Source organism: Rutilus rutilus (genome assembly GCF_951802725.1).
Source record: "Rutilus rutilus genome assembly, chromosome: 9".
Classification (NCBI taxonomy): domain Eukaryota; kingdom Metazoa; phylum Chordata; class Actinopteri; order Cypriniformes; family Leuciscidae; genus Rutilus; species Rutilus rutilus.
In genome coordinates this window covers 35,991,235-36,016,870 of record NC_140223.1, presented here as the reverse complement: position 1 = coordinate 36,016,870, position 25,636 = coordinate 35,991,235, and the positions used below count along the sequence as shown (strand labels likewise).

Sequence of the window (25,636 nt, the reverse complement as noted above, 5' to 3'; positions counted from 1 at the left end):
TGAGAGGCTGAGGCGGCTTGTTTTCTCTCTCTCTCTCTTCACGTGTGTATGTTTACGTAAGGCTATTTCAGTGTGCATTTGTTTCTCTTTATACAGGTGGCATGTTCCTTGCAACAGGAAGCACAGATGATGTCATCAGGATATACTACCTGGGCAGCGGCTGTCCTGAAAAACTCGCTGAGCTTGACTCGCACACAGTAAGAGCGCCCGGTTTTTAGGAATAGGTCATTAATCAACTTATTTTGAGGGAGTATCTCATATGGTGTGTCCCGATTCACAATACTTGGTTTCATTTGTAGGACAAGGTGGACAGCATCCAGTTCTGTCATTCAGGAGAGAGGTAATATTGCTGGTTTAATAAAACCAATGTTTTTTGGGGGTTTTTTTTGGCAGAAACTGTTTTGGAGGGCCGAAATCATTGACTGAAATGGTTTAATTAGTGCTTCTCTTTTTCTTTTCTTTTTCTTTTTTTTATCATAGAATTTTTATTGTTGCAAACTGCATTTTTACATTTTATACCACCCCACCCACCATAAACAACCCTACCCAGCCCAACAAAGCAATCTCCAATCTGATAAACAGGACATCTGAAGATCAAAAAAAAAAAAGAAAGAAATTTTACATTTGTGCATTTATTAATTTATATCTACATCAGTGGCGGCTGCTGGTCTTTCCAAGAGGGGAAGCTCATTTTCGGCCTACATCATAAAAATTATTCATTTATTTATACGTAAATTCTACGTTCCTTTTCAAGAAAATACTCTGTGAAAAATGAATGTAATAATATAATAAAGGTATAAATAATAATATAATAACGTATAATAATAATGCTACTAATAATACGATTTTTTTTAAATTACTACTAATAATATTAATATAAAAAAATATAATAAGTAATAATATAATAAAGGTATAAATGTATAATTGTGTGAAATGTATTATAAAAATTGGCTAGCAATTTCGACAAGCAAATACCAAGAAATAGGTTGCAGCAGTTTGTCTTTGAAAAATCCGCGATGGGACTGAGCTCGAACAGCTTCAACATCAGCGACTTTTTATTGTATGAAATCGCTGTCAATCAAAAGGAGACGCAGCCTTTCGACAGACCCTCCAATCATCACGCGGAAGCCCGGAGTCCAGGCCAGCCCACTCCCCGTTCACCCCCAGAGAAGCTGAGCTTCCATGGGCGGGACATAATCGCAGCATTTATCCAATGACCGTCTAGTTTCGAAGCACTGAAAAAAACTGTTCGAAGCAGCCCCATTGAAGTCAATGGAAGCTGGGCTTCAACAGGGAAATGCACTGTGACGCTACGGGAATGAGAAGGAGGAAATCGAGTCAGCCGACTTGCTGTATGTAACTGATTCTGAACGAACTCGTCTTTGAGATGAACGTTTTCTAACGCATTTTTAGTCAATAAAATGTTAATACAATAGTACATATTTGACCATTCATTTTTTGACATTATAGGGGAAGCCGAGCTTCCCTTGCAGTCTTAAAGAAATCGCCACTGATCTACATACAAGCAAAGATACATGCAAAATTGAGATGGTATTAATGAGATGGTATGGACAATTAAGCGTGATCTGTGTGGACGTTAGGGCTGGGTTGACTAAAGATTTTTAATTAAAACATTTTTATGAATTAAGATTTTTTTGTGCTGTTTTATGCAGTCTTTTTTATCTTATTTTTATATATAATTATGCAAACACAAATTGTGACACCTGTTAGATGTTAGCATGTTTGTCCTGTTTATTTTGTATTTAGCACATATATATATATATATACTATATATATGTGCTAAATACAAAATAAACAGGACAAACATGCTAACATCCAACATAAGTAAATTCTGATAAACCTGTGTGTGTGTGTGTGTGTAAAGGTAAGTGTAATAAGTGTGGGAATGGAAGCATATAAACCAGAGTAGTTGTAAAGTATAACAGATATACTAATTGTAAATGCAATAAATAATGATAATAAAGATATCACTGGAAAAGTAACAGATATAACAATAGAAAAATCCATAAATAATAACAACAATAAACTAATTTAATCAAGATTGGGGTTTGGGGCTTTTTTATGATCTGTGCACACACAGTTCGTCAGTGTTTCAGCCGCGGAAAGGCGTCGATAAAACAGCTTGTAAACAGTCATGTGCCGTTACATTTGCTTTAGGAAAGCCATCCAGTGTCCTTAGCTTGATAGTTAGCTGGAAAAAATAATTCTAGAAATGAGCTTTTTGCTAAATATATGCACTATATTGCATATTACAGGGCTTCAGGCCGCAATTTATGTGGTTTAAATGCAGCTCGTTTTTTATTTGAATGTTTTTTATGAAATAAATGTAATTAATCTTATTGTTTATTACATTTTTCTTTTTGTTAAATATAACCTGTATTTCTGTTTCTGTACATTAATTTTGGTGCATTACTGTCATTTTACCTCAGTTTTATTATATTTTTATCATTCTGTAATATCTCTTTTAGGTTTGTGAGTGGCAGTCGAGACGGCACCGCTCGTATATGGCGACTGCATCAGAGACACCAATGGAAGAGCATTTTATTGAACATGTCTGCCACTCTTCCAGGGTATGGAAAACCTCTGGAAAACTCAAACAAGTGTTTCCTTGTTTCCGTTGACTCGATCTGATAATGAAGTTTCTTCTTCCTTGTTTCCTGAAGGTCTGCACCTTTAACAGAGGATGAGAATTTCTTCAAACCCAAAGTCACCATGGTGTCCTGGGACCGCCATGACAACACAGTCATTACTGCCGTCAACAATTATCTTCTCAAAGTGTGGAATTCCTACACCGGACAGTTGCTACATATTCTTAAAGTAAGACCAGTTTCTGCCGCACAGATCCTGAGATTTAAAGGTGAAGCGGATGTGATTTAGTTTTTTCTATATATAGAGCTGAATGAATCTCTCTTCCCCTTCTCACAGGGTCACGAGGCCGAGGTGTATGTTTTGGAGCCACATCCCTATGACCCTCGCATCATGCTGTCTGCGGGCCATGATGGGAATGTCTTCATATGGGACCTCATCAGAGGCATTAAAACCATGCATTACTTTAATATGGTAGAGTATACCAATGATCTTTTAGTATTATTTCCAGAACTTGTACAGCCACAACAGCAAGTGTGCACTAGGGCTAGGGCTGCCCCCTAATAGTCAATAACCACTCAGCTTCTATCTAATACATTTAAAAACTACTCATTTGAATTAGTGTATTACCAGTGTCATGCTGGTTTAGTGAGAAACACATTTATAGTTAACTTGTATTGTCCATTTATATGAGTATTTATGGTTATCCTGTTGAATAGCCATTACGGCAAACAGAGTAGAATAACAAGCTTCAAACATTAATTAAATTGATACTATATGCAATTTTTTTTATTTAAACTACCACTCAAAAATTTGGGGTCGGAAAAGTTTCTTCTGCTCACCACGTCTGCATTTAGTTGATCAAAGTACAGTAAAAACGCCAATATTGTGAAATAATATTATAATTTAAAAGAACTGTTTTCCATTTGGATATATTGTAAAGTGTAATCTATTCCTGTGATGTAAAGCTGTTTTCAGCATCATTACTCCAGTCTTCAGTGTCATGTGATCCCTCAGAAATCATTCTGATATGATGATTTGCTGCTTAAGAAACATTTCTGATTGTTATACATTTTGCAAACGGTTGTGTTGCTTAATATTTATGTGGAAAACGTGAGAATTTTTTTTCCGGACTCTTTGGAGAGTTAAACGTTTAGAAGAACAGCATTTTGTAACTTATAAATCTTGGCTATCTTTACTGTCAATTTTGATCAATTTGTTGGATCTATGCTGAATAAAAGTAAAAAATTATATTTATATAATATCACAATTGCAACTGGCAATTTATTTAGCAGAATATTCCTGTAGGTCCTATCGTTAATTTATTAGACTTTCACATTTTTTTGTGTGTTTTCTGTGTTGTAGATTGAAGGTCAAGGACATGGTGCTGTGTTTGACTGTAAGTTCACCCCTGATGGACATCGCTTTGCAATGACAGACTCTCATGGACATCTGGTTATTTTTGGCTTTGGGACCTCGAAGCCTTATGAAAAGGTTTGTATGATTTCTAGTTGAGAAATCTGAAGCTGATCAGATGACATCTATTGCATGGCTAGTAAAAAACAATTGAAGTTCCTAAATATAACTTCTCCATCTTTTCATTTATGTCTCCAAAATGATCCGTAGCTTCCAGACCAGATGTTTTTCCACACTGACTATCGGCCACTGATCCGGGACTCAAATGGGTTTGTCCTGGATGAGCAGACCCAGCAGGCCCCACACCTGATGCCTCCTCCATTCCTGGTGGACGTGGATGGGAACCCTCACCCTCCCAGATTCCAGAGACTGGTCCCAGGAAGAGAAAACATTGCAGATGAGCATCTAGTTCCTCAACTGGGTTATGTCGCCACAAGTAAGTTCCCTACTGTTGCCATGACATTGTAGTTATGTATCCATAGTTCACTGTTGTCTGCTTTAGCATGCACAGGGTTCGCTGTAAACAGCTCATAGTAAAACCAGTTTCAGAACCGGTTCTATTGTATTGAAATAATTGTGATGCACCAAAATGAAATTTTACCGAACTGAAATTAAAGTTTTAACTTTTAGTTGAAAACTGAAACCAAAGAGAGTTTTTAATCAAATGTGTTTAAAAATCAATAATTAAAAACTGAGTAATTCAAATTGCACATAAGACTAATGCTTTATATTAGCCTTTTAATGACTATGTATATCCATCCAGTTATCGCAGAATAAACCCCCTCTTGGTGATCAGGACCCCCAATGCGAAGCATAATAATTAGACACAAAATATTGATTTGAGTCGAAATATTTTATTAGCTCATTAAACGCAAAACTTCCGCAAGATAATATCACTTATTACACTGCTTTTCAGCACGTAAATAAATGATGACGGGGACATGGAATACTAATTTGAGAAAAAAGAAACGTTTTCTGATCTTACCTGTTTATTATCTTGCGCACCATCAGAGAAGCGCTTATTAGATCAATGATTCTCACCAAACCCGACAATTCAGTTACATTTTATTTTAAGGTGATGTTACAGTGTAATTAAGTACTGAGTATTTTTAATTAACTACATATACTTACTATATGATTGAAATTTGCAGAATTTATAATCGTAACTTATAGTTGTAATTTGCTCAATGCATAATTTACTGTCATTTCTATAGTAAGTATTTGCAACATGTAACTGTCAGCTTAAAATAAAGTGTTACCGAAAATTCTTTTTTGGCTATTATATGTTTTCGCTGAGCGTTTCTGATTTGCACCTTTGAAAATGGAGCTTCATCGTGTTTCAGGTGATGGTGAGGTGGTGGAGCAGGTGATCAGTCAACAGTCTGCGGAGAGTGAGGATGTTCGTCCCAGCGCCCTGGATTTTGCCATCCGCCAGCTTCAGCTGCATCATGACAGACATGTTTCAGTTCAGGGAGAGGGTGGCGTTCCTGCTGCGGCCCGTGTGCCAGACCCAGGAACTCCCCGCAGAGGTGCCCATACGTTGAAATCTTGCCATTTAAATCACAGCATTGTACTCTTAGATCAACACCTGTCAAGTAGATTTGCAATTTAATCTCCACTACATCTCTAATATTGCTGTTTGATTGCACAGTGTCGGTGAACGAGCGTATGGAGGTGCAGTCTCCACCTAACGTGGGTTTGCGGCGCAGCGGACAGGTAGAGGGAGTTCGGCAGATGCACCAGAATGCTCCACGCAGTCAGATGGCCACAGAGAGGGACCTTCAGGCCTGGAGACGCAGGGTGGTGGTACCTGATCTCACGACAAGTGGCTACAGGTGAGTTTTATTTATTAATTACATTTTATTTTCTTCAGTTGTTTTATCTGTGTACACATTAAAGGTCCCATTCCATGGATTATTTTTATTATTTAATAATGTTTCCAGGGGTGCCCTTATAATGTTAGTATGTTTTTTAGATCAAAAATTGTTATAATTTAGAAATAAAAGGCATATTTCCTAGCCTGATTTCATTCCCTGGTTTGAACACTCTGTTTGAAGGGGCGTGTCTGCTGTGAGACTTCAGTGTAAACGCCCTCTGCTGTGATTGGCTGACATGCTTGCATATGAAATATCTGGCATTAAATGTTGAAATGTTGAATCTGGAAAACTTTTACTATTACAGCTATTATACGTTTTTACTATTACAGCTATCTGGATTAACGAATCATGAGAAGTTTTTTAAGTATTTAGATCTATTTCAATCACATAAAAGGTTGCAGTTATGAGCATTGAGCAGATGACAGTCTGTTGATCGCGTGAAAGATCTTATCATTGCAACGCAGTTTCTGCACTCACTAATGATTTCACCAATGCAAACATGAGGCATATAAATACAGTAAGAGCTTCGTTGTGCAGTGTAACAGCGTCATTGATTTCATAACGAGTTTTGGCAAGTGTCCAGATAAACTCGCGCTGTGTGATTGATAGCTTGGGCGATTGGAAAGGGATTGTTCTTTGATCACTTTCTGTATATTAATCACAGTTTAAGTAAGATTATTTTCATCCTACTAAGAGAAACGAACGATGTGAAGAGTGATCGCTACTTCCATATTAAATCACTACTTACCGCTTGCTGGAATATAGTTGAAATAGTCCCCTTCGTCAGTATGAAACGCTGAGAGAAGTCTGCTTGATATTATTCCAGGTTAGAAAAACAGTCCGTGGTGAAATGGACAGAGCAAACTAACAACTTCGAATTCAACTTTTGCGGTATCCGATTATAGATAAACATCAACCACGTCTGTTGACATTTCGCCATCAATACGCCTGTGTTCCTGTGGGCGGAGGTTACGGTTCTAGTGACATCATTAAAGCAGGATGTAGAGGGGTGTAGTCCAATCCAGCCGTTTTTTGTAGTCAACTTCTGTTAAATAAAATATCTCGCTTGGCATTGAACTTTGAGCTTTATAATTTTACAGATATTATTTATACTCTAACAACAACATTACACACTAACTAAAGTTTGAAACATGGGATCACATAGAACGGGACCTTTAAAGGATTAGTTCACTCCAGAATTAAAATTTCCTGATTATTTACTCACCACCATGTCATCCAAGATGTTCATGTCTTTCTTTCTTCAGTCGAAAAGAAATTAAGGTTTTTGAGGAAAACATTCCAGGATTTTTCTCCATATAGTGGACTTTAATAGGGACCAACGGGTTGAAGGTCCAAATTGCAGTTTCAGTGCAGCTTCAAAGGCTCTACACGATCCCAGCTGACGAATTATCTAGCGAAACGATCAGTCAGTTTCTAAAAAAACATAAAAATGTATATACTTTTTAAACACAAATGCTCGTCTTGGACTACCTGTGATGCGTGTCCACGACTTCACGCATTACGTAATCACATTGGAAAGGTCATGTGCACATCCTTTGTCAAGTATCAAATTCATATTTTTTCGCGGTTTAATGCCTTCTTTTACATATGTATGTTGTATTTACACATTAACCTTAGAGTCTTTAAAAACTAAATTTCAACTGTGTCCCTTCACTTTTGACTGTGTCCCTGACATGTTTCACATTAGGGCAATAATTAAAAACCTTTCCGGTAACAAATGTTTCGTTCCCTTCTCAGAGAACCGGGTTACATTCATAACCTGAGACATTCCCTTTTAAGGGAACTTCAGTGTTGTGTCATGGTGTTGACACTAGGGGAACTTTAATACCCACGCCGCCATACTGATTAAATGCCTGCCCAGCCAAGCTGTGAATTAAGGCAAGCACAGACTTGGTGAACAAAAACTATTAAGCTAAAGGAACCTGAGCCGAGTGTTAAAAACCATGTCCATACCATGTGTTTTAAAAGTGTGCAGGAAAGCCCAGCCCGCCACAGCACTGGATCCACTGATAAAGATTGAGAGTTAGCAGTATACTGAGCTTTAGCAAACTGATTGGTCTAATAACCTTAGTCAAATGATTAGACCCTATAAGATCTCGAGGCAGAAACCATTCACTTACTTGGCCGGGGGAGGCAGAACCAAGCCCTGGACTTCAAAGAAACTCTTCCCAGATTGAGAGGTAATAGTTTCTAAACCACAGTGGGTCTCAAAGAAAGCGGGGCTATAGGCCTCTGCTTCATATGCCTGCCTTACCAAGTTGTAAAAGGCAATCACAGACTTAGTGAGTAAAAGTTATTCATATAGTTGGCCGGGGGTGGCAGAACCAAACCCCGCACTACAAAGATCTTCTCAGTGAAATATTTAGGTTGCAAACCATCATGAGCCTTAAAGCAGAGCCTCGGCCCTCCTCTTGCATTGTTTATAGCTCTTAAAATACCTTCCCAACCAAGCTGTGAAAGGCAATCATAGATTGTTGGTTGTTGGAAGTTATTAACCCAGAAGCATCTAAGCTTGTGGTTAACATCATGACTAAGCATGGAATTTTAGATGAGGTGGACGAGCAATGAATTGATCCTGAAACCTCTGTCTCTGTGATCTGCTGGATCCAGGTAAAACCCTTATCTTGCCATGTGCAAACAGAGGTATCAACCTCACATCTTTGAGGGGAGAACAGTCTGTTCGCTGCTCTAAAAGGATTTGTTTTCAGAGAACAACTGAACAAAACGACTTGAGTACTTGTTGAAAGGGGATGCCTACTACCCTGACAACCCCGCGTCTAAGAACCTGCTAGATGGGCTGGCGACACTCCGGCAGCATCGCTGAGCGTAGATTGTGCGACAAAGACCGTTTGACCCCCAAAACAACATAGGTGGCGAGGTTGGCAATATAATCTTGTAAGAACATTGTTCTTTCAGAAGAGACACTTACTAGTGTCAAAAGGCCCTGAAACAGCTCGCCGGCAGACAGTCTGAAAGTGGAATACATTTTTCTGCTTCGACCTGAAAGAGGGGGTAGGTCAGTTTGTTCTGTGCCGTGAAACTGCTTGTTCGCAGGAAACGACTGAATAAGATCAGCTGGGGACTCGTTGAGAGGGTAATGCCCAACCCTGTTCTGAGTGCTGACTGCCCTAACAACCTTATAGGCCCCAACACCCTCTGAGGAGGGATTGGGTGCCACCCTTCGCCAGCATCTCTGAGCGGAGATTAAGATAAACCCCACCAGAGACTGCTGCTCCTCGAAGCACCATGAGTAGCGGGGTAGCACCAAAGTTTCCTGTGGGCCTCGGTGGGGAAAGTGGACATGTGATTTTTAGCCACCCGAGAGGCAAAGATCCGTCTTAGCCCTGGATGGCTGAGAATGTGTGCAACGTATGAGTGAGAGTTGCCGCCTTGACCTCCTGACCCGCCTGCCCCCACAGCCTCTTAAGCCTTGCCAAACAGACCTGATGTTACTCTACATGGTCTGGATGGCAAGGATGGACCTCTCCATTGCAAGCGTCTTTCCACCTTCAGCATCACCCCATGCCCGTGCTTTTGTGAACCCACGACAGTTTAGTAATTCAACATTGTAGGGTTAAAGACTCATATCTACAAGGAGCGCTCATCTAAATTACTGCAAGCTACTTCACGTCTCTCTTCTGGCCAGTCTAGATTCAACTTGGCCACTGCACGGGTCACAACTTCAAGCAGCTCTTCTTTCTTTTAAATCGCTTCCGGTGCTTGTCCACTGGCGCAGAGCGTGCGTTTTAAATTAATTCCTATGGAAGCTCAACTTCTCGCCGGTGGGCAAGTGATGTAACCAGTGTTGCAGATGAACACTGGTAACTATTGCAGCAAGCTTACTCTGTACTTATCTGAGTTAATACAGTGTAACTACGTCACCTTAAAATAAAGTCTAACTGATGCAGCTAATAATAGGTCCTCGTTTTGATCAGAAGAGATCACTGAGCAAGCTTCCAGTTTCAAAACAGTGACCTTTTGGGGACAGAGCGAGAGCACCTGTCTCAAACTCCGCCTCTGCCAACTCAACATTCAATCCCCATGATTGAAGATTCTGCACCGCCTCTGCAGACGCAGAATCCGAGCCACGCGGAGAGATGCCCGGCTCCATCTCTCAAGGGAAGCGCTCGCAATGAGGGCAGCCGTATCCCTCAAGAGCTGACAGAGTGTGCTCTGCTACTAATAATAGATCACACACAATTCAAGCGTGTCGTCCCTGGTTTAAAAACGAGGACACAACTCCAAAACCTAAACCTAAACTGTGTTTTTGCCATGTTACAATTTCACAATTTCTAACATGACACAAAATAGACATAAAAAATCAGACAATAGCTTCCTGAAGACATGGTAATCCATGTAGGTGCCATTTTATGGTCTTGATGCGCTACGCTGAATCATCTGACCTCTGTCAGCCAATAGAATTGGCATGTTTTCACACATGCTTTAGACACTGGTCTCTCTGGAAGCATTCCCATAACAACAACATGATGCAGCAACTCCATGTTGATTATCGGACAATAAGACAACTGATATTGGTGTTGATTTGGTGGCAGTGGTTAAGTTAAGCCTGATTATTAGAGCATTCAGACAGGCTGTTTAACAATGCAATGGCTTCTTCCTTTAGGGCGCAGGAGTCGTTCAGAACAGCCAAGGGAGATGAGGAGGTCAGCCTTTACAACATCAAGAAAAGAAGAGTGACCCACGCCAGCTTCAGGGTAGGGTTCTTCTTCTTCCTTACGATCTGCATTATGGTTATTAATGTCAACACTGAGTGAACGTCATTAAGATGAGATGATTTTGCCCATAGGATGATTCTGATGAGGAAGGACCATGTCTCAAACGTGCGCAGTCACGCAAACGGCAGAAAAACCAGCAGCGTAAAGAGAGTCTGGCTGAAGAGTACATCGAGTACTCATGTGAGGAAGGGGAGGAGACAGCATCTTCTGAGGTTGAGCGTTTGTTAATTTATTTTTTTAAACTCTGTCATATCAGACATGTCAGTAATGATGTGCGTTTGTGTGTTATTGGATGCAGGACAGTGAAATGGAGGGCAGTGATGTTCATTTGTCCAATGAGGATGAAGAGGAATGGAGGAGTGATAGTTCAAGGTACTCTTGCTGCGTAAAGTGTGTAATATCTGCAAGTGGCACCAAGCAGAATTGCAATCAAATTTCCTTCCTATAATTCCTCAGTTAATCCAATAAAAATAAAAATAAAAATGTTCACTTAAAGATTGAATGCCTGTCACGGCCATTTTTATTCATACTCAAAAAAAACATTGATTGTTATGACATCTAATTGAAGTGTTTTAAAAAAAATCAATGCACAGCTAGCTGTTGATTATCACTTACATATACATTTATGTACTGTTTCAAAAAGTAACTTGTTATATTGTGAAATTCGATTAAATTAATCTGAGTCCACTTTCAAAGGAACAGTGTGAATGCAAAACCAGGTCAGAAGGTTGACATGGAAATGCCAAAATAATTTTTGGAATTCTGTTTGGTCCTGCTGGTGACAAAATAATAAGCTACACCCTTAAACTGATAAGTCTTCCACATAGTAATTTAATTTCATGTTGTCATCGCTAACATATTCATGAGGGTAAGATGTACGTTGTTCTCTGTTCATAACTGAAGCCGCTCCTCCAGTGATTATTCCGACTGGATGGCAGATGCAGGAATAACTTTGCGACGGTCCGCGTCTCCATCCTCCCGACGGAGGACAAGCCGCAGGATCAGCAGCTCTGAGGAAGAGGAGGAGGAGGACGAAGAGGCAGCGGATGAGGACCAGACTCTAGATGAAGAGGAGCAGATGGCTTCACCCCGAAAGCACAAGAAGGCCAAAAGCAAAATGCCAAAGGTGTCAATAGGGCCATACAGCACATCCATTACTGTAAGGCCCTGATATACTCACGGCGAAGTACTTTTTCGTTCTTTGCACAGGGGTTAAAAGAAGTTGGACATTTGTGACCTGTTAGCGAACATCCCGTCGCCCATGCTGCTGAGAGCAGTGTTTAGATTAATGCTATCTCTCTCAGTAACAAAATAAACACAACAGAAAGAACAGCGATGAGAAAACGGCAGTTAAGAAAGCATCAGATTCTGCTCTCCAGTCAAGTCATGTCATGTCACATTTATGTACCACTTTATACAATAGATTGCTTTAAATCAAACAGCTTTACAGTATTAAACATGAAATAAAACATTTTCTACTATGAAGCGGCTCTCCGGGGTGTTTTGAATGTTTTTAAAGTAAAGAAGGCGAAACCTCAGAGCCACATACCTATTATGTATTCACCATGAACCAACGGTAGTGCGAAGGTGGTTACCAGCCGGAGCAAACTTTTTCAAACTCAAAACAAACTTCGCTGTGTCCTGATTTTGTTCAAAATGGCGTCACACCAGTTAGTTGCTCGATTTAGCTTGAAGTATATCGGGGCCTTTACTGTCAGGATTACAAGCTCTTATTTTATCCTTTAAAATGAAATATCAACTTGGTACTGTGAAGTCCAATCTTTAGTTGTAATTCTGGAGAGGCATTTTTACTGCTTGCTCGCACTTAATTTTTGGCTCCATGAAAGAATGGTTTGAAAAACGTGTTTTAAATTCAATGCAATTAATTTTTTTATCCTTAGCCACCAAAACCGAGGCCACCCATTAACAGAGAGATCTCAAACGAGTTCCGTCCCCCAGCATGGATTACTGACGTCATTCCCCGAAAGTCCCCCTTCGTCCCTCAAATGGGAGACGAGGTACAGAATGCATTCCTCTCGTCTGTATTAAAGTATAACCGATCCATGTCTAAATCCACTGTCTCTTTTTCTGTTCACAGGTCATCTATTTTTGTCAGGGTCATGAGGCGTATGTGGACACAGTCTGTAGGACAAAACTGTACCACATTAACCTAGACAGACTGCCATGGAAGAAGATGGAGTTAAGAGTACGATCAAAACAATACTGGGATTTTACTGACACTTTTACTGTTTTACAACTGTTCTTATTAGATGCATTCATAAGTGCTTTGTAAAACTTTGCGTTGATCTGATTTTAACAGTATGCGCACATGCATGCATCACTTGTCAGTAGCTATGTTTCCATCCACACATTTTTATGCAAATTTTGGGATGTCGCGTTAAAATTATACTGGATGGATATGCCAAAATGCTCTAAAAAAATCATAAAATGCGTTAAAAATGTATGCACTCAATTAGGATGGATCACTTTTAATTCGGTAAGAAAACATGCCCATAAAATGTGAACCAATCTCATCGCGCACCATCTAAAATACAGTTTTAGTCGTGCTGAAATGCCTGACCCAAAGTCTTTCTTCAGAATGATTTGGTATAACCAAGCCAGAACTGTCTTGCACGATTGCGTTCCCAAACACCAGCATCCGAACGCAAGATAACATGACGGCGGTTATTGCGTTTCAAGTCATTTATTATATAAGAAAGTCTCACTGACTTCACCTGTTCCAACAAATTTATTATTCTATTAATGATACTTTGTGCCAGTTTCCCATGAAGTAAATGCTTTGTTCCCTTGAGGACATGGGATGGAAACGATGCTTTATCCGCAAATGTTTTCTGCAAATGCAAAGATTAATTCGCAACATAGTTAGTGCGGCAAGGCTATTCGTCTGCATTAGGGCTGCACGATTTGGGGAAAATGTCATATTGCGATAATAGAGGTCAGTATTGCGATTGCGATATAATAAACAAATGGTTTAATGAGTCAACTTGCTTGGTTCTCAAGGAAAATAAATGCACACACAGATTAGTGATAATCTGCCTAAAGAAAAAAGTTCTTTAGTCAAGAGCAGTGAGTGTTTTTCTCTGTTCCCTTTGTTCTTTGATTAACTTTAGCGACAGATATAATTAGTGGCTACTGTGTACTGTCCCTTTAAGACCAGCCGCTGCTGACAGAGACGCGGATCTCACACGCGCCTCATTCTCTCACGAGTCACAACTCTTCACGTTCATCATAAGACTACTCTTATGTTATGAAGATACTCGACAAAAAGACATTTTGGCATAATTGTGTGTGTTATTGTTCGTTCAAGCTCGAAAGAGAACTGTGTTCTGGCATGCTGTTTTGTGCGCACGCCCGATATTAGCGCGAGTCTTTCTGTGTGTCACAGTCAGGACATTTACAGGCAGCGTGTTCATTTTGGCATGCACGTGTGTGTTGTTCGTTCTACCGCGAAAGAGAACTTGATACTGGCCCGCTGTCTGTACGATACTGCCGCGTGTCTATCTGTGGGTCGTGTGTGTGTGTGTGATGCTGTGTTAATTGCGTTAACAGCGCTAATTTGTTTATTTAATATAAAATCGCAGCATTTTGCGTCATATAATCGCGTAGGCTTGACATCGCGATTGCGATACGATTAATCGTGCAGCACTAGTCTGCATTTATTTGTTGTAGTGACCGACAACAGGCTACAGATGCTGTCTTTCCTTGTATTTAGCCATGAGCATTTCTTTATAAAAAAAAATAAATGCATGCAACTCAGCTAACCTTTAATGTTTTCAGCAAGTTTGACATTGAAAAATATAAATCATATGTTTTTACCAGGACCAAGAGTTTGTGAAAATAACAGGGATCAAGTATGAAGTCTGCCCTCCAACCCTGTGTTGTCTGAAACTGACCCAGATTGACCCTGGAACAGGCAAATTAACAGACCGAACCTTTTCCATAAAGTAAGTGCTGGGTAGATTACATGCACATTTTAGTCCATTACTAAATACAAATTACCTGATGAAGATTGTGGTTAGTGACGTAATTATAACATTACACATTTTAGGTAATATAATACCTTATAAATACCATTTTGATATAAAAATAGAAAGAAAAAGAAGAAATTAAATGTTGAATCTGAACTGCGTAATCCAGATTACATGTAATCAGTTTCTACCCAGCATTGTGGACAAGATCTGATATAAAATTAAAGTTATCTTTCAGATTTTTTGTTGATTTTTTTTATTTTTATTTTTTTAAGCAAAAATGTTTGTTTTGGTGCTGTTTTTCCTCAGATATCATGATATGGCGGATGTAATTGATTTTCTGGTGCTGCGTCAAAGCTACGACGAGGCGCGGAGCAGAGTGTGGGCATCAAGTGAGTATGAGGCATGACCTGAGAATAGAGTTGAGCGAGTTCGTTTTGGTACCCTGCATCAATTCAGTCATGTCTGTTCTGTTTCTGTAGATGATCGGTTTCGCTCCGTGATCGATGACGCCTGGTGGTTTGGGACCATAGTTTGTCAGGAACCATATCAGTCCGAGTATCCCGACAGCCATTTTCAGTGCTTCAAAGTCAAGTAAGCTCAAACTTTGCTTGAATTATTGGGAGCTGTTGCATTGATCTTAGGCATTGGCTGTGATTTTTTACTTTCTGATTTTGCAGATGGGACAATGGCGAGACAGAAAAGCTGAGTCCATGGGATGTGGAAGCTATTCCTGAAAACGGTACTTCTGACCACTTGAGCTTTAGCTTAAATCAGATGCACTGTATGATTTTTGCAGATCAGATCAAATTTGCAAATCAGCTGTCGTTGCACTAAATTCAGGTTGTTTGGTTTGTTTGTTTACTCCTGTATTTCTAACAGAAAGGTTATTGTGTTTTAATAAAGCAAAAGGTCTGTTTATTAACTTGATTGTTTCCGTGCTGCAGCTGAACAGCCGGAGTCGGAGGGTGCGGGGGTGCCAGTGACGGATGAGGAGATGATCGATATCCTCTATAAACCTCAGGGGGGTGAATGGGGGGACAGGGGTCGGGACCAAGAGAGCGCACGCATCATTGCAGGCATAGAACAGCTTGTGACTGTGGGTGCGTTTGATTTTGCAGTTGTCCTATTCTTTACATTATCTTTATCAATTTTGGGCCATTTCTTTAAAGGTACACTGTGTTACTTTTGTTCCGCTAGTGGTAAAAAACAAACAAAAAAACTGCATGCATTTTGCGGAAGAACTTAAGTCTTGGTTGTGGTTTGGCGCCGCGTGACTGTCGGACTCTCTGTTAGTGAACTACATATGGCAATTTATCTGTTCAGTTATAAAGCTTACTCACATGCTGAGTAATGAAATCACCATCACGTCGATTATACAACATTTCAAATCCCTCAGTTCTCGCAATCTCTGAAAAGCCAATCCAATGTTGGTTCTTGTTTTATTACGAGCTCTGTCGCGTTCCCTTTTCACCAGCAGACTCTCCTCTGTTTGGCGTTAAAACACGTGATTCCCCGGCGTGATTGTCAAGCTTTCTCACTCGTTGTGACAAACAACTTATGCCACTCCCACACCAGACACACGTCAAAGTAGCCGTAGCAACTTCTCTCTATTTACGGATATGACGAAACAATCAGGGGCGAGTGACATGTTCGCAGTTTCCTGTGAAAACCATCCTGTCAGATCTAAAATATAAACGCTTTTAATTGCTTACCATAGGGAATCAGGGTAAGACAAATGTATTTTGGAAGGACTGATGTAGTTTCATTTTTTTCATTTTTTTTTTTTACAAATAAATTACAAAGTGTACCTTTAAGCAAATCAGATTTAGATGGTCTACAAGGACTTACAGGGTTAGTTCACCCAAAAATTTAAATTGTCATTTTTTACCTCACCCTCATTTCGTTTCAAACCCACAAGTACTTTGTTGGACAATTTGTTATTCATAATTTTTCTTCATCCATTGAAAGTATATGAAGTTAACATTTTCAATGCTGCAAAAAGTTCATAAAGACATCATAAAAGTAATCCATATGAAAAGAGCGATATAATCCAAGTCTGAAGAGACCTCAGTGGTTCTCACTCGTGTTTTGAGCTTCCACTTACCGTATTTGATGTGCTCTGTGAATGTGCGTTGATCAATGTTTAAAGGTGAATAAAAGCCTAAATAAATCTGTTGAACACTTGGATTATACCACTTAATTCATTTGGTTTCTTTTTTCGATTTTTTTTAATGTACATTTTAAAGCTTGAAAATGTTGATGAGAGAATTTTAAAAATATCTCAATTTGTTTTCCGAAGTTGAACGAGTCAAGTCTTATAGGTTTGGAACGACATGAGGGTGAGTAAATGATGACAGAATTTTCATTGTTGCGTGAACTAACCCTTTAAAATGTTACCCTTTGGCTTATCAATGTCAATTTATGTCCTTTTGAACAGACATCACAGCTCCTTTCTCTGGTCCGGTCGACCTTGCTCAGTATCCTACATATTGTGCTGTCATTGCATATCCCACCGACCTGAACACCATCAAACTGCGGCTCAAGCACAAGTTCTACAGGTTTGTAACTTAAAGGGTATTGTCCACCTAAAAATACAAATTTATCAAATTATACAGACAACTTTCTAAACCTGTGTGACGTTAGTTTTTCATGGTGCACAAAAGTAGACATTTTGATCAATGTTCATTCTGCCTTTTTTCCCCATGCAAAAAATACCAAGTAGTCTTAACAACCAATATTTATAGGGTTAGTTCACCCAAAAATGCAATGATCAATTGCTCACCCTCATGTTGTTCCAATCCCATAAGACTTTCGTTCATCGTCAGAACATGATTTCTGTCCCCAAGTCTTTGACTTTGACGCTTCAAAAAGTTCATTGAGATCGCAAAATTAATCCACATGAATCGAGCAGATTAATAAAAGTCTATTGTGGAGACAGTTTGTGATAAACAGATTTAATTTAGGCTTTTATTCACATATGGACATTGATCAATACACATGCATATGGAGCACATCAAATTTGTGACCCTGGACCACAAAACCAGTCACATGGGTACATTTTATGAAATTGAGATGTATGCATCATATGAAAGCTGGATAAATAAGCTTTCAATTGATGTGTGGTTTGTTAGAATATGACAATATTTAGCCGAGATAAATCTGGAATCTGAGGGTACAAAAAAATCGAAACATTGAGAAAATTGCCTTTAAAATTGTCCATTTATGTTCGCGATTCACTCACAAAAATACATGTTTTATATATTTACAGTAGGAAATTTACTAAATATCTTCATGGAACATGATCTTTACTTAATATCCTAATGATCCTTGGCATAAAAGAAAAATCAATAATTTTGACCCATACAATGTATTGTTGGCTATTGCCACAAATATACCCGTGCGACTTAGGACTGGTTTTGTGATCCAGGGTCACATTTTGCCAGTGGCAGCTCAACCATACTTGCCTGAAACACAAGAGCAAACCTCATTGGTTCTCACACATCAAGCACGCATGTGTTCGCTTCTGTTGCACTGACTCCTTTTATTTGTGTGGAAAAGAGTAGTGTGCACATTATTCAAAATATCCAGAAAGAAATTGAAAAATGGCTGAATAAATGAGAGTTTGACGTTTCTAATTTCCCATATTTGTGTGTTGCTTTTCGTTTGTTTTAACATGTCTTGTTTTTTTTTTTTTTTTTTTTAGGAGGCTGTCTGCACTGATCTGGGATGTTAAACACATTGAGCAAAATGCCAAGACCTTCAACGAGCCCCGCAGCAAGATTGCACAGTCTGCAAAAATCATAACAAATGCTCTTCTGAAGTTCATAAGGTTTGTCCTGGACGTTTGTGGCAAAAAAAAATCTATTTGTGATATTGTGATTTGTAACTTTTCCCCCCTCTCTGGCCACAGTAAACCTCACTGTACAGATATTATGGAGATCTATAATGCCGTTGAGAACATGGAGTACTCTGACGATGAGGTGAGTGTGTTTGTTCAACCTGTATTTTTCTCTTCGTTTTCCTGGAAAGCATGAGATTAATTCACGTGGCTTTCAGGACATGGATGACATTGATGCACCTGGACCCTCTGCTGGACAAAGACTTCGCCAGGTAGTGTGAGATATATATTATGCATTATAGTACTAGTACTAATAGTGACCTCATGTACCCCACATTGGTAGAAATGGTTTAACAGAAATTCGATTACATTGTTAAAGGGATAGTTCACCCAAAAATGAAAATGGTCATTTACTCACCCTCAAGTTGTTCCAAACATGCATTAATTTATCTCTTCTGCTGAAGATATTTTTTAAGAAAATGGGGAACCAAACAGTCGATGGACCCCATTGACTTCCATAGTATGGGGAAAACGAATATTATGCAAGTCAATGGGGTCCATCAACTGTTTGGTTCCCCCAACAGAAGAAAGAAACTCATACAGGTTTGGAACAACTTGAGGGTGAGTAAATGATGAGAGAATTTTCATTTTTGGGTGAGCTATCCCTTTAACATCGTAGTATATATCCCCCATGATTAAAAATTGTAACACAACAGTAAATGAGAAGTTTGTTTAGATGGAAAACCAAATGCGTTAAAGATGCTTTCTTTGTGATTTTTTTGCTAGCCATCAGTGGAGGTCGTCCTGGACAGGGACGCGTGGAAGGATTCCTGCAAACGTTTACTGAACTACATGTTTGAGTGTGAGGATTCAGAGCCTTTCCGGGATCCTGTAGATCAGGGAGATTATCCGGTGAGTCTCCAAAACACCATCAATGGAATATTGTTCTGGAAGTGGTCATCTTTCTCATCTCTTTCCCTGCCAAAGTGTTGTTGTTTTTTAAGTTGCCAGCTATTCTTTTTTTTTTTTTTCATATCTTTGATGGCCACCACAATATTTCTTGTATGAATATGCAATTTTATCCACACTTGAATGTGGATAAAAAAAAAAAAAAAAAAGAATTAAAAAAGCTAATAAAATCACGTTTTTGTCAAAGACTGCATCTGATTCGGATTCAGCATCTATGTTTTAAGTCATGTATATATGAAAACGGTGTTAATGGTGTTAGGAAGTGCCACCTCTTTGTCCAAAGATGTTAAAGGAGCCATATGTAAGATTGTGGCCAAAACTGGTACTGCAATCACTTTCAAATTACTGTAGAGCGGTGTATCCCCCATAGACAGTAAAAGAAATGGACACAGCGATTGGATTCAACGGAGACAAAGTGAAGTCAATTAGAAACTCTTACTTCCTGGGGGTCGAGCGTACTGCGCAGACTCAAACTGAGCTTGACGACGTAGATGTGATGTGAGCAACCCGTCTGTCTTCTAGTAGCTGTGCAAAGAGAAATCTGAATCATTCCCTTCCAAAACTTGCAGAGACGGAGAGTGTGAGTAGGAGCTGTCCATGAGCTAGGAGCAGGAGAAACGTTTGCTATGTATTCTGATTATTTTGTCATTTTGCCTCCACGTCTCCCCGATTGCCCGCGAGCTTCTCCTCCTGTCCATACGGTAATTCTCTACTGTGCGACAGAGAGTCGCGTGGTTATGACGCAATCGTTAGCCTATTTTTACAAAAATTGCTTCTACGGGGCCGTAACGGAAGCTACATGGTAATGGAGCATTTTATACATTTTCGTGTTTCTTTAGAAATAAATAATGGACAAATGGAGTCTTTAAACGCCTCAGATGTAAAGTTATTCGCTGTCAAAGTGACGCCAAAATGAATGGGAGTCAATGGGATGCTAACAGCAGGTGGGGGTCCGCTAGCCAATGGCGGCGCCCGGGGGTACCTTCAAAATAATAGAAAACCCTGCCCCCCTGGTATCCCCTCCCCCTCCCCCCTGACTCGAGGTTGCCAGATAGGCTGCAGGATCCAGCATGAACGTTTGTAGCTGCAGCTGTGGTAACTAGAGCAGAGCTGGCAACCCGGATGCCGAAACACTACTGACTTCGTGATTGGTAGATAGGTGGAGGGTGGAGCTTCAGGCCAAAACACAAGATGACAACCTCAACATTAGTTGAGGGCTGCAACTATCACTTTTTAAATGACAATATCCTGGCCGGACTACTGTTGTCAGTGATATAAGTATTTTGAAATGAACATGATTTCTTAATGTCTAGTGACATATCAGGGCCATTTTATGATTAATTGAAATGCATTTCTTACATGCAGCTCCTTTAATAGTAATAGTTTAGTCTTATAATACCGTGTCTCGGTGTCTCCAGGATTACGGTAATATCATCGACACGCCTATGGACCTTGGAAGTGTGCGGCAGTCTCTGGAAGAAGAGCGCTATGAAAATCCCATAGACCTTTGCAAGGACACCAGGCTTATTTTCGCCAATGCTAAAGCCTACACGCCAAACAAACGGTCAAAGGTAACGATGTCTAGACTAACTTTTTTCCTCTAGTCTTTGTACTTCTTAAAGACTCGTTGATATCCTCATGCGCTATTTTACAGATTTACAGCATGACTTTGCGACTGTCGGCATTTTTCGAGGAGAGTATACGCAAAATCATTTCCGACTACAAGACGGCCGTGAAAAGTAGCTTGAAGCTGCGCCGCAGTCAGAGATTCAGGAAGAAGTTGCAGCATCAGGACTCGGCTCTTTCCCACCAAGGATCCACACGGTAGGCCTGATCTCCCTGCCTCCACGTGTTTTCTCTCACTCGATTTTTCTGTTTTGTTTGTTTTGCGATGCAGAAGACAATAAACCTGTCCTTATTTCTCCTCCTGGCCCCAGTCAAAAGAGGGCTACTATAAAGACTCAGGAAAATACAGAACAGTCTACAGCCAAATCTACCTCAGCCAAAGTGTCTGGACCAGAGCGCCGCAGAGTCAATGAAGCCAAGGAGAACTTCAGACGGAGCGGCTCATCTTCATCCGGTGAGACGGACAGTTCTCAAAAATGATTAGTTTCCGATATTACAATATAAGGCACTCGGTTGCTGCCAAGGTTATAATCGTTAACGAAAACGAACGAAAAAACGAAAACTAGGTGGGAAAAAACATTGTCGTTAACTGAAATAAAAATAAAAACGAGGTATTACAAAAAAACAATAACTAAAACTGTAATGTGTGTTTGACAAAACTAACTAAAATAAAATTATAGAGTAAATGTCCTTAGTTTTCGTCTTTGTCAAGGTCTTTCATTTTTTAACGCTATTTAAAACACGCTGCATTTCCTCTCCCTCCGTCTCTCTGTCACTCATGCGTCTCTCACATGCGCGCGTGCTTACACACACACACACACACGCGCACACAGCCCCTCCCCTCCGTGCACACCGCGTCTCCATGAGAACTCAATCGACCTTGAAAGCAAGTTCGCGAAAGGTTGGTATCTCTATCTCGTGAACACCTTTACACAATCACACATTAAAAAGTGGTATAAAAATATTTTAAATTCTGAATATAATTTTGTCAGTGTGTTAATGTCGACCCGAGAAGCGATTGCGCCTTCTTTAGAAAGTTAACTAGTCGCAAGTTTGAGGTAAAATGCACTTTTTGGTTGTGGTTGTCGATGTCAAAACACTATATAAGCTGTGATTCAAATATTAAATAATGTTATGTCATTTTTTTTACTTTTACACTGAATGTTTGCTGCTTCAATCCAGATGAGTAGGCTATTGACTGTATAGGGTAAATTTAGTATAGGGTGTGAAAATTGTACAGCTGTGGTGGTATTTGTATAGGGTGTGAATTCTGTATAGAAGATGTGTAGATTTTTGGTACGGCGTGTGGATTTTGTAAGAGGCAAAGGAATTTCAATGGGGTGTGAATTTTTTTTCTAAAATTGTAGGCTATGTTTTTGTTGAGTTATTATTACACAATACTTTTTCTGACCTTTTTGAATCTTGCCCCTGACAAATAACCCAAATTACAAAAAAAGACTAACACTAAAACTAATAAAAACTAAACTAAAACTAAGCATTTAAAAAAAATAAAGCCAACCCACTTTAAAAACTAATTAAAACTAAACTGAATTTGAAAACAAAAAGTCAAAACGAAATAAAAATAAAAACTAATGAAAAATGCAAAACTATAATAACCCTGGTTGCTGCACATAGTACTTCACAACACGTGTGTGCAGAGCAGTTCACAAAATGAAAAGCTCATGGACTCCCCACCTTAGTGAACTGCTTATGCATGTGAAGATGTCCTGAAACTGTTTGAACTTCTTTCTTCTGTGGGACATAAAAGGAGAAGTTTACATTATTCACTGACAGTTTTCACCTCCAGTGACCTGCAAACTTTGTGACCAGATCAGTGAGTCAGTCAGTTGAACTCAAAAACCAGATCAGTCATGTTGTGAATGAAACATTCTGCCTGGTTTTGTGAACTGGATCAACAATTTCAACCAATCGTTTAGGGATGCAAAATATATCGGCCACCATATCGGTATCGGCCGATATATGTTACTTTTTTAATGTTATAGATGAGAAAATGTGGCTGATATATTAAAGCCAATAAATAATGGATTATTTCCTTCAGCTGAGACACTTCAGATGCGCACTGTTCGCCATGATAGTTTTGAATTGCTTGAAATATGATTTGAATCACTTCAAAAAAGAGTCTCTCATATAGTCTTCATAAAATTATAATGAGAATATTATAATTGTGTGTTTGGGACATGGCTTTTAATGGTGAGACTTTTGTTTTTGTAACCAGGCTCTCAGATATTATATACAATTTTGGATTTAGATTTATTGGCCAATATATCAGTTATCGGCTTTCAAATATAAAGAGTTATCAGAATCGGCCAAAATATTCATAATCGGTGTATCCCTACAATCGTTGTTCCTGTTGAATGCACTGTGCTTTGACAGGCAATATATTTAGAGACCCACCAGGTGGAGCCATTTATCAGTTGACCAGATATTACATAGACAATCGATTAAGTTGAAAATGGTAAATATTTGTCAAAGTACTGGTAAAACGGATTATAGGCCAATCTCTGATTATAGGATGAACTATTCCTTTTATTACATGGGGCCTTTAGCACCTGATGTTCATTCCATAGTTTCTCAATTTTGTGCTTTTGATTTCTAGGGTCTGATAATGACAGCAAACAATCAGCAAGTCAGTCGGAAGAGGATGAAGAACCTTTATCTTCGTCTCGTGGCTTCAGACGAGAGACCAGAGCCACGAGAAGAGCTGCACAGAAAAAAGGAGCAAGACGAAAACATGGTGAGACCCCACAATATGTGTCATCGTGTGCAGAGAAATTAAGCGTATTCAACTGTCCACCTAGTGAAAAAATGTGACTGGCTGGACATACAAATTTTATACATCTTACGTCTTCTGCATCCTAGAGAGCCATGCCAAGATGAATGGGCACAGCAGGTCACATGAGCGTCAGAGACCACGACCCTGCAGCGACTCTGACCAAGAGCCTTCGCAAGGTTCAGACACCTCAGAAAACGAGTCGTCATCTTCTGTCAGTCGCCGGCCGAGGACCCGCAAGACCGCCATGGCAGCGGTCAATAAGATGAAACTCATGGATATCCTGGAAGACGGTGACGGCTCGGAGGAGGAGGGTCGTGGAGGCAGCAGCCGTCCCGCAACTCGTGCTAGCAAGCGCTCTGCTGTCATTCAGAGCAGCTCTGATTCAGACCAAGAGGAAGCTTCTCAGGGTAGAAACATCTGCATCGCTTACCTTGAAATGTTGTAAAAATGACTTCTGTCCAAATATCTTATGTACCTTAAACTCTTTTAAATGTTGTTCTTCTCATAGAGTCAAATGAAAGTGACGCTTCAGCTAGTGAAGAAGAGAAAAGTGGCGTCAGCGCGGACAGTGACTCGTCTTCTCACAGCAAAGAGGAGAGTAGATCTGCTGGGCGCAGGCGATCAGCGGTAGAGAAAAAGGGTATGTTTGGAGTATCGCCTTCATGGGTGAACCGTTGAGCTCTACAGTCAGCATGAAATCAAAATGTTTATCCATCAACACGTCCCTGTTTTTCACTTACCAAAGAAGAAAAGAGTTTATCTTAATGATGATAACTTGAGTCATAATAACTTGTTCAGAAGAAAAGAGTTCATCTTAATGATGATAACTTGAGTCATAATAACTTGTTCAGCTTGTATAGCCTGATCACTAGGACCAAACCTTTTCCACAATTTGCTGCAAACTCCCCATTCTGGTAATGAGGCCTTCTTTTCACAATCTAGTCTATTCCTGATGGACATAAGTCCCATCCTGCAGTTTTTCTCATATGTTGTTCCATTCAGAAGTCACATTAAGGTAAAAATGGCTTGTGAATGTTTTATCTCTCAGATTAAAAAATTAACAAAATAAAATCTTCATCTGTGTTTTATAGATGAAATGAGTAATGGATAATATATCTTCATTTATATAGCGCTTTTAACAATGTAGATTGTTCCAAAGCAGCTTTACAGTGATAATAGGAAATTAAAGTAACAGAGATTGTTTTGGCTTTACAGCAGCTCTAGAATAAAGTTATTGTCCAGCTAAAGTTAGGAAGTATTGATTCACTTCCGTCGCAACGATCATTAGTTATTAACTTAGTTATTAAACACGACACCGTTTTAACAGAAAACTTCTTTCTGCACAAACTTTAAAAACGCAAACCTGTGAGACCGCTGATGGCGTGCACATGCACATTACGAGTTCAGTCTATAGGGATGCGCGTTTGAATATATATATATGTGCGCAGGCGTGTAGTCCTTCCCTACAAACCAACCCTCAACAAACTACTTGTCTGGCCTTAATTTATAATACAGAATTTATATCGCTTCCGCGTAGCCATGCGAACCGGAATTATCCCGACAACGCTTTATCTGTAGAGAGGTAAAGGGAGGGGAGGGAGGCCTTCACAGGGGAGAGACTAGTTGACACTTCAGGACTGCGTTGTCGACGTGTCCAGGCGCAGGTCCTTCATCAGATCTGGATCCGGTGGACTGCGGTAAACCTCATGATAAACAGAGAGACTAATATTAGCGTAGACGCCATTCTTCTTATGATGTAA

At 39.6% G+C, this 25,636-nt stretch overlaps 1 protein-coding gene across 1 annotated transcript in view; it reads left to right on the top strand.

Annotated features, from left to right (window-relative positions):
- brwd1 (bromodomain and WD repeat domain containing 1) overlaps positions 1 to 25,636 on the top strand; it is a 35,538-nt gene that overhangs the window by 7,243 nt on the left and 2,659 nt on the right. Inside the window, exons 11-41 of the mRNA XM_084418374.1 lie at positions 97 to 197; positions 300 to 340; positions 2,490 to 2,591; positions 2,685 to 2,838; positions 2,947 to 3,081; positions 3,973 to 4,101; positions 4,234 to 4,459; positions 5,367 to 5,552; positions 5,675 to 5,858; positions 10,546 to 10,636; positions 10,729 to 10,869; positions 10,956 to 11,029; positions 11,561 to 11,783; positions 12,559 to 12,675; positions 12,756 to 12,863; positions 14,498 to 14,622; positions 14,956 to 15,038; positions 15,129 to 15,240; positions 15,327 to 15,388; positions 15,594 to 15,749; positions 17,087 to 17,207; positions 18,353 to 18,478; positions 18,560 to 18,629; positions 18,706 to 18,759; positions 19,274 to 19,399; positions 20,875 to 21,027; positions 21,111 to 21,280; positions 21,394 to 21,536; positions 23,700 to 23,837; positions 23,963 to 24,283; positions 24,385 to 24,516. Of these exons, the coding sequence (XP_084274500.1) occupies positions 97 to 197; positions 300 to 340; positions 2,490 to 2,591; positions 2,685 to 2,838; positions 2,947 to 3,081; positions 3,973 to 4,101; positions 4,234 to 4,459; positions 5,367 to 5,552; positions 5,675 to 5,858; positions 10,546 to 10,636; positions 10,729 to 10,869; positions 10,956 to 11,029; positions 11,561 to 11,783; positions 12,559 to 12,675; positions 12,756 to 12,863; positions 14,498 to 14,622; positions 14,956 to 15,038; positions 15,129 to 15,240; positions 15,327 to 15,388; positions 15,594 to 15,749; positions 17,087 to 17,207; positions 18,353 to 18,478; positions 18,560 to 18,629; positions 18,706 to 18,759; positions 19,274 to 19,399; positions 20,875 to 21,027; positions 21,111 to 21,280; positions 21,394 to 21,536; positions 23,700 to 23,837; positions 23,963 to 24,283; positions 24,385 to 24,516 (4,104 nt within the window). The remainder of the gene's footprint in view (positions 1 to 96; positions 198 to 299; positions 341 to 2,489; positions 2,592 to 2,684; positions 2,839 to 2,946; positions 3,082 to 3,972; positions 4,102 to 4,233; positions 4,460 to 5,366; positions 5,553 to 5,674; positions 5,859 to 10,545; positions 10,637 to 10,728; positions 10,870 to 10,955; positions 11,030 to 11,560; positions 11,784 to 12,558; positions 12,676 to 12,755; positions 12,864 to 14,497; positions 14,623 to 14,955; positions 15,039 to 15,128; positions 15,241 to 15,326; positions 15,389 to 15,593; positions 15,750 to 17,086; positions 17,208 to 18,352; positions 18,479 to 18,559; positions 18,630 to 18,705; positions 18,760 to 19,273; positions 19,400 to 20,874; positions 21,028 to 21,110; positions 21,281 to 21,393; positions 21,537 to 23,699; positions 23,838 to 23,962; positions 24,284 to 24,384; positions 24,517 to 25,636) is intronic.